The sequence below is a fragment of the Pteropus medius genome, unplaced genomic scaffold, assembly GCF_902729225.1.
Source record: "Pteropus medius unplaced genomic scaffold, Ma_sr-lr_union100, whole genome shotgun sequence".
NCBI lineage: Eukaryota > Metazoa > Chordata > Mammalia > Chiroptera > Pteropodidae > Pteropus > Pteropus medius.
The window spans coordinates 3,988,840-4,001,689 of record NW_024342475.1 but is presented as its reverse complement, the minus strand read 5'-3'; the positions used below and the strand labels follow the sequence as shown (position 1 = coordinate 4,001,689).

The window sequence follows — 12,850 nt, the reverse complement described above, 5'->3', positions numbered from 1 at the left end:
CTGTCTCCTCTCCTTCACTGTTGGTTGTCCAAATATAGCTACTCTACTCTTATTTCCAATAGAACTTGTAACAAACCTTATGAGGGATATTTTTCCCTTTATTTAACCCTTGGCAACAAAAGGAACAAAATAACAAGAATGGAGCTTAATTGGACTGCTGTATAAATGACTATTTCTAAATTAGTAAGAATCAACTCTTCTCTGTCTAAACCAGAAATGCTATTTTCACTTTCAAATCATTATCTTGATTTTTTTGGAAGTATGGAAATATACAACCCTTTAATTAAAGACGCTTTTGAATCACATTTTATTTTATGCCACACCTTTAGGATGTATTTAGATAAACTTTGGTTTTACAAATTGTTATTTTCAAGTTTTATTTTTTAACATTTTCCCTCCAACATCTTGTTAGCATCAAGTGAAAATGAGATTTGCATTTGAAACACTAACATTCACTATTTGGTCAGCCAAGATGTTGCCTTCTTTTAATTTCCATAAATGTCAGTAAATGCCTCTTTTCACCTTTGGGTGAATAGTCAATAGAAAAATCAATTTTGTGACAAATGAACAGCAACATAATTTTACATATGAATTATTTAACAAAGCCTATTTTTATCCTAGAGGGGAAAGACTTAAAATAAAAATCAGCAAATTATTAATTTTCATTTTTAATATTATTCATAGACATGCATATCCATGGGAAGTAAAGAAAATCTATATCTCATTTTTAATTAGTTTATCTCATAGATCTCTATTAAAGACACAATAGACAACTATTAAAAATTAATAAATAAATATATAAGTAATAAACCTCATCAAGCCTTTAAAACATCATGCATTTCCCTCTAAGCTATGAGAGATTTAGTGGTTTTTAACCCTTGAAAATAAGTTAACTAATTATAAATGTCCCACTTCGGATGTAGAACATGAGTAAACTCAGTCTTTACATTTCTTGATCAAACTCTTAGACATTAGAAAACATAAATACTTTAAAAATCCAGCTGGAGAAATGGAAACTAGATTCACATCTTGAACTGCTAAATATCAAATCAGCAAGATTTTCCCAATAACAGAATAAAAGCATTTTTTAACCCCCATACTGAGCTGTCAGGGTAGTAATCACCAGTATCTTAAGTAGCACTATTTTCTAAGGATTACTGTTTCAATGAAGGAATCTTGTCAAAAACCTGCTAAAAGGAAGGGATTTTGTTTGAGAATGAGTATCCTAGCCCTCAAGGAAATGGGTTTGGAACAGGATCATTTCTGTATCTGTTCACATGTGCTGCAAACTTGAAATGGGGTGTTAAGAGGCATGTCTATTTATTAAAGGTAGATGACTTAGCTTCTCCCTTCTGTAATCCTTCCTTAAGACTGAATGGGGAATATGAAACTATAGCTATGCAACAAAGGCCACATTTTAAGTGGTCTAAACTGACGGAGGAGAGAGTGTAAATTAAAAATACCGACCTCCCATTAAGTGCAACCTACATGGTGGTGGGGTAGGGACGGACTTGGGTGATCCTACCTGGCCTCCAGTGGTTGTGGAGCGGGTCCTGTTGTAAGTTTTTTTGAGGGATCAGATTGTCCCAACTCCCAGTAAGCTGTGTCTCAGTGCTTTCTCATACTGAATCACAAGCGGTGCCTAAGTTCTGAAGCTTTCAGATCTCTTTCAAATGTTAAATTTAAAAATAAAAATCACATAATAATTTCTAATATGTTATTAGATTCTCCATCAACAAGTTTTGTTTTCAAAGACTGTTAAGCTGACAGATAGCATGTACCCTTTCTAGAAGCTTGGATTGTATACCTATTATAAAGTAAAACCATTTTTTTTCCATGCCATCTAAATATAATAATTGTGGGCATAAGATGTCTTAGTCTTTTCAGGTTGTTGTAACAAAGTACCACAGACCAGGTGGCTTATGAACAGCAGAAATTCATTTCTCACAGTTCTGAAGGCTAGTATTCAGCATGATCCAATGAGGGTGGTTTTCCAGGTCACAGACTTGTCACTGAGTCCTCGCATGGCAAAAGTGGCAAGGAAGCCCTGAGAGATTTCTTTTATAAGAGCACTAATCCCATTCATGAGGGTTCCACCCTTATCACCTAAATCACTTTCCAGAGGGCCCCACCTCCTAATGCCATTACACTGAGCTTTAGGATTCCAATATGTGAATTTGGGGGAACACAAACATTCAGACCATAGCATAGGATAAGCTTATTTGGTCGGTTAAGGCATTGCATTCTTTAGCCACCCTGAAAGTCTGTGGTAAGTCCCAGTCTATTCAGTGATCCCACTCAGCAGCCATTCAAACCCATCTGGGCATGTCTGAATCCAGAGTAACCGATGGGTCTGGGACCACCCACACCCTATGTGATTTCAGAGCAGCAGAACATTTTTAATAAGTTCCCAGGGCTTTGTAGCATTATCTGAATCTGTGAGATGTAAACTTAATCTCAAGTATGAGAATTTGTCCAGGGTCAGTCTGACATTTCTTAAAGGCATGCTATTCCTTTCCCTTTCGTGACTTTGATGGAGGTGAGGTACCCAGTTGCCTCTAAGTTTCCAAAAAAAAATGAAATTACAAGTCTAATATACAGACATACCTCAGAGAGATTACAGGTTAGGTTCCAGACCACTGCAATAAAGCAATATCACAATAAAGCAAGTCACACAAATTTTTTGGTTTCCCAGTGCACATAAAAGTTGTTTACACTATACTGTAGTCTATTAAAAGGTCAGTAGCATGTCTAAAAAAAAAAGAAATAAATAAAAACAATGTACATACACACTATTTAAAAAATATTATATTGCTAAAAAGTGCTAGCCATCATTTGAGCCAGTTGGGAAAAGTGGCACCTATAGACTTGCTCAACTCAGAGTTGCCACACACCTTCAGTTTGTAAAAAAAAAAAAAAATTATCTGTGGAGAGCAGTAAAGGGAAGTGCAATAAAATGTGGTATGCCTGTACTGTGATAACATTTGTTCCTTTTCTCGAACATGCATCCAGGCATTCATACATTAGCTCCATTTAAACCCTCTAAGTAAGTGCACCACATGCATTGTGCTGGGCAGAGATTAATTTCCTCATTGTGGACTCTAAAGGACACCCATAGTCTTGTCAAGCAGTAACTAATTCTACCCACAGGGAATTCTACCCACATCAATCAGCATTTTTCTCACTTTCATAATATATATGACCCTTTTAAAATGAAAAAGAAATTGTTCTTGCCTTTGAATATTTCTTAAATTATTTTATTATAATGTTAATTAAGTATATGCATACATTGTTACCTAAAATCTCTTTATCCTTTTAGCTCTCATTACATCTGTAAAGCCAAAGCAAATTTAAAAATTCAGTAGAACCTACAAAAGCAAAAAAAGATGAAATTCACATTTTATAATAAGCATGATCTTACTTAGCTGACATGAAAATACTGTTGAAAATATGAATATAATACTGACTCAGATTCCATGAACTTCAGTATGTTTCTACCACCTTATGCCATTGGTTTTACCCAAGACTCTATCACTTTTTATCTATTCGAACTACTGGGCAATTTACCCTACGCTGTCAAATCCATTACTTTTTTCTTGGAGGAGAATAGAATGCCTTACTTGCATATTTACTCTTTTCTCATTAACCTGTACAATATAAATAATATTACTTGTCAGTATGCTTGTAAATAAAATATAAAGTCAGAAAATAAAATCTCACTGAGTGTTAGCTTAAAAAGTAGATATTCAAATGATCTAAAGAATAATTACATTACTTTTAAAAAAATCTGTCTTAAAAATAAAAGTGTAAAAAACTTTAATGAAGAAATTGAGGACCTCAAAAAATACATATACAAATCTCAATATAAAAACATTTAACAGTTGTTTAAATTACTCAGTGAAGTATTTGTATACCTTTTTTATCTTACTCCTAAAATTTAAAAAACCTTGAGATCTTTCATCATTTTCTTCCTGTATAAGTTTTAATTTTAAATCATTTGTAAATCATAGTTATACCATAAATCCAATGTGTTGCTCAGTATTTGAAGTGCTTCTTATTAATAAGGAAAAAACTATATTTATATAGGATCATAAATTGTAAGAAGTGCTTTCATTTAACAGTGTCTGATTGAGTCATCAGGGTAATTATAATTCAGAATATTTAGAGATTTTCTCAAGGCAAAGAGCTAACAATGACAAAATTATATTAGCCCACGTTTACAGAGCACTCACTTTTAAGTAGCCCACATAGTTACTGATGTAATCCTTGCCCACTCATCCTTTTGAGGTAGATTATTACTGTAATCCCACTTTACAGATGAAAAAGCTGATAGACTTGCTCAAGGTTATACAACCATTTGGTGGCAAATTTAGTATTCCAATCCAGGCACTCTGACTCAGGAGTTTGAGTTTGTCAGCCATACCATCTGCTCAAACCAACCTCTAAGTCATCATAGATTTGTGATTCCCTATTAAAGATGAAGGTCACTGTCATTACTGGCACTTGTCTACATCAAGCCCTGTGGAAACACCTCCTCCTGACTTTTCTTTCCCTCTTTTCCAACTAGTTGACCATCTCATTTTTCAAAATTTAAATGAAAAGTTATTGCCTCTTTGAAGTCTCTACAGACCCTTCCATAGAACTTCCTTTCCCAGGTAAATGCTAAAAAAAGAAAAAGTTTGAAAAATAACCCCCCCTTTGTAGCTCACTCCATCTCTATGCCATGTGCAACACTTTAAGATACTTGTGTGATTTACATGTCTAAAAGATCTTTTAAAAGCAGGGCATTTGTCACATTCATAGAAGACAGAAGAAATACAATGTAGACTTCCAAAGTTTCATAGCTGTGGGATGCTTTTTACTTTTCCAGTTATAACACTTTCCTTCTGGTTCTGAAAGAAAATAATTTTGCATGTCAACACTATTATGTAAAACATGCCAGAAAATAAAACAAATGACTAGCTATCTGAAATGGTGACTTGGGGTGGAAATGTATCTTTTAAAGCCATGGAAAACAAGATTTAAGTTCAAACACACTAGTATGGCATCCTTGTTCTACAAACAAACTCGGATAAATGAGACCTGGTGTGAAGCCAGCTGACTCCAAGACCACATTGCTAGCAGCATCCCTAATCCCCAGAGTCGTTTCTTATCTTTATGAAAAGAAATGGTTCCTTTTCAATATAAAAACTAAAATTCTTATTAGAAAACTATGATTACCTTTTTAATGGTAATATTTAATTTACTGTGAAATATTAAATAATAATAAGAGAACCTGTAAGGGTTTTTGTTATTAGCAATGGGACATGGAATTTTTAAAAATGGAGTAACATCGAGTTAGATATTTTTACAGTGCTGAGGAATATTGTAAATATTTTCTGTTGCTTATATATTATTTGACCGCCATTTAAGTAGGATTTATAGTTGTCTTTGTTTGCGATTCTAAAATATTAAAGCTGTTTCACTTTCTGTAACAAATATGATTCTTAAGCCTCACAACCAAATAAATTGAATACATCTAAATAAAGCAGACATCATTAGTCAGGGCATACTATCCTCATCTTATGCTCTTCTATTTATTGTCTCTCAGATTGTAATTTTAAAATGCCCTCTGAACTTTACTGTATTGAAAGTAATGACCTATCATATGCAGAATTTTAACCTTCATTTAAGACAGAACAAGTGAAGATTCTTTGTTTTTGCTTTTTTTAAATGAAGATCAATACTATTAATATTTTAACATCTCATTTATGCCATTCTAGCAACTATCTTTATATATCTATTAGATTTTACTCAATATCTATTAATCTCCATAATAGAAAATAAAGTTCTAAAGTTCCATGGATCTCTCAATGAAAGGGTTTATCCTGAGCATTAGCTGATTATTGCAAACATCAGTCAAATTTTCGCTTATCAAGAAACCACAGAAAGCTCTTGGTTGTTGATTCTCTACTCAATACATTATTTAAGACATCAATATCCTCATTAAGAAAGTGCTTTCTAATGATTTGTGTATATAAGTTTCACCTTTTATAGTATACTTGGGAATTCAGATATTTTTAATAAACATTGAAATGCTTTGAAAAGATAGAGAGCATTTTATTTTTTTTTTCAGTGAAGCACTGAATTGGGGGCTTTGGGACATTTTATATCAAAATTTCTTTCCACAATTCTAGTTCATATGAATAGCCACTGAAAGTCACTCTCAGCGGATTGGCACTGCTTCTATGCAGTGACTAACTGTAAATCTGTTCCTATTATGAAGGTCCTAGTATATGTTTTTGGTCATTATGAAAAGCTGCTGAAAAGAGTTTAGGATTGAGAAGAATGGATATATTTTGTTCTTTGTATGAAGACAGAGTTGTACACTCACACCAACACGAAGATAAATCCAGCACATGTCATCAGGCCATGGAAGAGCAAAGCCAACTGCTGGGTAGAGATTTGAATTGTCTGTCTAGTAGTTATGCTTTACTCGGTTTTGTTAGGAGTCGGCCTCCATTTGTATATTCTTTTTATACCCTTCTTGCTTTTGCTTAGATTAATTGAATATTTATTATTTCACGTTTCCCTTATATTAACTTATTAATTATACATTATTTCACTAGTCCTTTGTAGTTTCACTAGAGAATAAAACATGCATCCTTGACTTATTACATGTTAACAGATTTTATTACTTTTACCATATTCCTAATACTAGAACCTTAGAATCTCTAACTCCACGTAACCCCTCTTATAGTTATTGTTGGCATCCATTTTTGTTTTACATATAATTTAAAGTCTATGAGACATTGCAAGCATATAATTTGTATTTACTCGTGTTTAGTTCTGATGTCTCTATCTCTTAAACTTTCATTTTTTCATTTGGGATAATTTTCTTTCACTTTAAAAAATATATACACAAGACTTTTGATGGCCAATTTTCTCATTTTTGAATGTCTAAAAACATTTTTATTTCACTTTTAATTTTGAGGGATTTTTTTTTTTTTTTTTTTGAGTATAGGATTCTAGGTTGAATTACTTTCTTTCAATACTTTAACCTGCAATTAGTTTTATGGCTTCCAGTGTTGCTGTTTAGAAGTCAGCTTTCACTCTCATTGTCCTTCCTTTGAAGGCAATGTGTCTTTTTCCTCTGGCTTTTTAAAGCTTTTTGTGTATATTTTCTTTGGCCTTTGGCATTTTTAATATCATCTGCCTTGTGTATGTTTGTTTTGTTGATGATGGTGTCTGTGCTTATCTTTTGTGTGGTTTGCTGAGCTTCTGAAATGTTTGTATTGATGCTATCCACAAATTTTGGAAACATCTCTGAAGATTGGTTTGCCATATTCTTTATATCTCTTCTACTTCTGGTACTTTTTTTATGTTTACGTCTATCCCATCATTTCTTCTATTTGTCCATCTTTTTCTCTATTCTCTTAAACATTTAATCAGAGGTATTTTAAAATCTTTATCCACTAACTTTAAATCTGGGTCATCCGTGAATCTGTTTTGTCTTTTGATCTTTGATAAATTTTCTAGACTCCTTACATGAATAGTAATTTCTGATTGTACAGTATACATTGTGTGTAAACAAACTGTAGATGCTAAAGTAATGTTTGCTACCTAAAAGGCTTCCGCCATCCTCTGTTAGGAAGCAAAGGCAGGGAGAGATCATCTCTGATTGAGAACCTGTCAGATCTTTGTTCCTTGGCACTGAAACATTACAGTAGCTTCAGTTCTGCATTTTGGAGCTCCAGGCCCCACCTCCAGCCATGTGCCCCACTCAGTTTTAAAGCCTGAAAGTCTTGAAGATGAGACTAGTCAAGTGCTTGAGGCTATCATCTCTCCTGTTATTTTTTTTGCTTCTGAAGCATCTGTATCATTGTAGAAGATTCTACTTTACTTTTTATGAGCTTTTGGCCCAAGGCATTGCTTATTTATACATTTATAAATATGTAAGTTGAAGAACTTAACAAATTTCCCTTTGGGAAAGTGGCCATGCATTTGAAGATCCTCAAGTTTCCAATTTGTGTCTTGAGTCCCATGCACCTGTAAAATATTGTATGGGTTTTTTTCTGTTCACTCAGAAAGTGTCTCCATCCAGAATTTTAATATCTCTAGTTCTCGGTTTTGCCAGAGTTTTACGATGTTTTAAAAATATGATTTTTATAATCAATCCATTTTTTATCATTTTTGTGATGGGAACAATAACTTGCCATGACCTACAATATCTATGCAGAAGTAGAAGTTTTTGTTTTGTTTCTAAGTAGATCATTATGAAATTGTATTACTTAAGAAAGATGATATCTCAAGGCAGTTTGGGGGAAATAATCAACTGAGATTGTAGAGGTACCCTTCCATCAATTAAATATTCTCTCATAAAAATAAATTTAGTCACAGCATTTTTCAGAAGTTGCTATTATATGCTGAATATGTGCCAAGGAACATATATACAGATATTCAATATTCATAAAGTAGATGAGACTGAAGCTAAATGGAATCAACACTGCATACACTAGTGGAGAAAATAGAGGAACTAAAATATGTTAGTGAAGGAAACATACAGATTTCATTCAAATACTATTTAGAAAATGAAGAGAAATGAAGGTGGTACAAAGACCCTTGTCTTTAGCATATATCAGATCCTGGACAACAATTGTTAGGTAAATGATAGCAGTGTGAAGTAATAGTTAAGAAGTTAGACTGGTGCCACCATTTTCCATGTGACTTCGGGCAAATTTCTTAACTTGTCTGTGTCTCAGTTTCTTCATCTATAAAATACTAATACTGCTTTATAGAGTTCTTAGGAGAATCACATGATTTAACATTTGTAAAGTGCTTAGAGAAGTACCTGGCACATATTTAGCACTCTAAATTGTTTATTAAATAAGTAATTTTTAGGTACACCCTCCACCCTGTTTTCTTGGCTCACTTCTCTGACAGTAAAGGCAACCTGACTTCCACAAGACCCTCCCAAGCAGGAGAATGCCTCATTACCAGGTCCTGAAGTAACCTCCAGGCTAGAGAAAAATATCCTTTAAGTAGGACATGCTGCTTTAGCAGCAGCTCACTTTCTCTTGATACCTGGAGATTACTTCAGGGATTGGACAATCACAGTCCTGTTTTCCACACTTAGGTTTTTGTTTGTTTGTTTGTTTTTGTTTTTCTGGTTGCTTGTCAATTCAATTTGGGAAAATTCATTTTGCTGAAAATCAGCTCCAAAAATTTATGAGCTCTGGATATGGGTTTGAGCTCCCTGCTTCTGTGTTTTAACACTACGTTTCGACATTCTGCCCATCTTCTTGATTCTAGGCTTTAAAATTTTCTTCCTCGAGTAAACGAGTAAACCATAGGCTCGGGTACCCAGGTGAAGGTGTTGATTTTAGAATTGTCCATGGGTCACTGACTGCCCATGCTTTTTTCAAGTGTATGTTTCCACGTAAGAGCCAACCACTTGTGTCCTGCTTTGTTTTATTCTCTTTTGTTTTAATAAAGAAGAGGGAAGTGGCACTGGAACAAAGTAGGTGCTTTGGAAGGTGGGATGAGCCAACTAAATTTCTTCTAAATCCTTTCCAATATTCCCATTCTCATTTGTTGTCCATGTCCAGAATCTCATTTTTCAAATCAGCATATTAGCTTTAGAATTAACAGATAAATTGGTTTCTACAATGTCCACTTGTTATAAATTGCTGGTTGCTGGCAAAAGAGGGAGCCCAATGCAATATAACCTGCTTGTCCCGCAGTACCCTAGCTGCATCAGGGGGCAAGCTCAATCTCCAGGGTGTCTTTCTTCCAGTGCCCTAAGGAAGCTAGAGGAAGTAGCTAATACAAATGCGCATTTTGATGCTCTCCTGCAAAGGCCTCTAAAATTCCTATCTCTGTGGTCTCAAGGTCTGAGAGAGCACACAGCTGCTCGTTTAGGTCACTGCTTCGATTGACACAAAATCTGTGCACTGACACACCAGTGAGGTTGCAGGTGTCCTCCTCAAACACAGCTACTCTGCCTCCACTAAGCTCATTTGATATTTCAGAGGCTGTCCCTTGCCACACCTAACTCTTAAAACAGTTTTTATATTCCTGTGGTCCTCTGTTAACATTGACTATGAAATGGGCCTTCCTGAGTAGGGGGTCCATCCTTGAGTTAATACATGGTGGTCAGAATAGGATCACATTACCTTAAAAGATGTTGGCTAGTAACAGTGCACAGACGAAGTGGATCCTAGAATGGGGTGAAACCTGAGAAATCCAAAAACATCAGACAGAGTTACAACTGTAATAAATTAAATGAAGAAAAAGTACAGGGTGTCATAAGAATGTATATAATAATCGAAGGCAGAAGGCAAACAGACTTTTGATTCTTTATTGTGTCACTTGGAGGTAAATCACGTGTTAACCAGTGTACCAATCCTAAATATTTTGTTCTGCTTATCATCTTAACTCAACAGCCAATCTAGCTGGAGCCATTTGCTGAGTGCAAATGGAGGTTTTATAGGGAATGCTTGGTCCAGCCCTGATCCAGATCCTTGGCATCCAGGTGTTGCTATTTTATTTCTTGCTCATTCACAGTACATATTTGGCGCTACTCCTTTTTTCTCCTCTTTCCTCCCACAGGTAATCCATCAGCTGAGGCTCTCAGAGAATGAAAGTGTGGCCCTGCAGGAACTCCTGGACTGGAGGCGGAAGCTCTGCGAGGAAAGAGAAGACTGGCAGCAAATACTGCAGCACTCAGAGCCCAGAGCGCCTCCTCCGCCTCCTTGCAAAAAGCCGACTCTTCTAAAGAAGCCTGAAGGGGCCTCCTGCAGCAGGCTGCCTTCTGAGTTTTGGGACACTACCATTTGATGTGGTCCAAACTACTGACTCACAGGATAAAACTGCCTAGTGATTCCAGGCTGCATTGACAGAAGGCTGCCTCTGATACATGCTGGGTGCTCTCTCCATACATTTACACAGAAAAGCACAGGACAGAGAAGTTAAATACACAAGATTCCCTGTGTGTGTGTGTGTGTGTGTGTGTGTGTGTGTGTGTGTGTGTCCTTACTCATTCTACAGGAATACACTCTGATTTTCAGTCTCCATGGTTATAGGGCTCTGCTACCCCCAGGTACTAAAGGAAGGCTGTGAAAAGTGTGGATGAGGTGGAAGAGGGAAGGAAGAGTGGTGGAGGAGAGGAAGGATCCATGTACACTATACACTTGTTTTTATATAGTCCGACCCCACGTTTATTGTACTCCAATCGTTTAATATAATACACTCTACAGGACATATGTTTTATTTCTTTGTAGGTGTTTGTGTTTTATTGGAATTACATACCTGAAAATTATTTACATGTTTATTACTGTTTTTTATAACTTTATGCAATTGGTGGTGCTCCCTTTCTTCAAAATACAGATTAAAAAAAAATCATTTCTACATTTTTTTCTTTCACCTACCATTTTTTAACTGAAAATACCTAAAAATCTCAAGACTATGTTGTTGTTTTAGCTTTGCCAGTGTCAAGGCCCGCAAACATACAGACTGAGTCCTATGTTTGATATTTCATTCATTGATTAGGAGGCAGTTCCTTCCTATGCCCCGTATTTCTGGATATGTGGGGTTGTGAGCTACTTACTTAAATTTCATCTCCCAACTTCAGCGTAGGTTACAGGAAATTTTCCGTCACTCAACATATATGGCTTCAAATTCATAGCTGGTAGAATGAAAGGGTCACATCCATTCAAAGGTCTTTACAGTACAAATAAGCACGCCGAGATTTACTGGTTCAAGCAGTATTGCTACATCACAAGACAATTGTCCTCTCAGAGTTTCACTGCATGGCTCACCTACTGTATATCCTCAACCCTCCTGTAATGCAACTGCCTTGTTTATTGATGTGCTTCCGCTGGTATTGGGAGGTTCTGAGCAGTGACATCAGATCATCGTGTCTTGCTACTTGGAACTTTTTATTCATACCAGCCTCTGAAAAGTTACTGTGCCAATAAAAGGGTACAACTATGTTCTTCTGTGGTTTTATGTATTTATTGTTGTTGTCTTCCATGAATGTTTTTGTTTCCTGATCAGAGAAGTAGGAGCAATTAAATGATCTCATCCATCCAGCCTCTTTTCATGTGTTATTTTCACAACATTTTGCAAGCTTAAGGTTCCAGTGGTTTGTTTTCAGATAAAGCTTTTAGATGTAATTATGTAGGCATATGTCAGTTTTAGGAATGATATGTTCATTATTTAGGAATAATAACAAGCCAACAGATCAAGAGATGGCTGCCACTAAGAAGACAATTTTTTTTTGTATTCACAAATCCCACACTGTCCGGGGGAGGCTACATGAAGTACCTGGGTTGGTCAGGAGGCGGACCGAGTGAGGAAACTAGTGGGCTGAAGATATTTTCGTGGTTTCTTGGGAAGGAATGGGCGAAGCAGGGCATGTAGGCATGGAATGGATGAGTTCGAATAATTTTGGCCGTCCTTGGGGTTCAGAGGCTGAATCTGGTTATCTGGTACCTGGCCTTGGGCAGGGGGATAGTGCCCTGGAGAAACCAATAAAGAGGGTGGTTGGGCTGTGGGCTCTGGATTAGTCGGAGTTGCTTACTATCTCTAGGACTTGGCTAGCCTTGGGAGAGACAGACAGTTCCTCCAGGGTCAGCAAGTCCCAGATGTCAAAGCATAAGAATACAGAAAATAAAAGACATAGTTAATCCATGGTTAACTGGCAAATTACTGATGCCATCTGACAATCATAGGGAGGCATTCCGCCTAACCTCCAGCTTAACAACAACCAAGCCCCACAGTCTGTCTGCCTTTTTCCCCTCAATATCCCTGATGACTGACTTCCTAACTTTAGCCAGTAAGCAACAGAAGAAGCCAACTTTCTTTCATA

At 36.0% G+C, this 12,850-nt stretch overlaps 1 protein-coding gene across 7 annotated transcripts in view; it reads left to right on the top strand.

Moving 5' to 3' along the window:
- Positions 1-12,071, top strand: part of MYO16 (myosin XVI) — a 513,348-nt gene extending 501,277 nt beyond the window's left edge. For 5 of the 7 annotated variants that reach the window (XM_039866287.1, XM_039866291.1, XM_039866293.1 and 2 more), the window contains one exon: positions 10,591-12,071. In XM_039866287.1, the coding sequence (XP_039722221.1) occupies positions 10,591-10,818 (228 nt within the window). In that variant the 3' untranslated portion in view covers positions 10,819-12,071. The remainder of the gene's footprint in view (positions 1-10,590) is intronic. The other 2 variants (XM_039866290.1, XM_039866288.1) reach the window with 1 other exon arrangement.
- Positions 12,072-12,850: the final 779 nt, after the last annotated feature.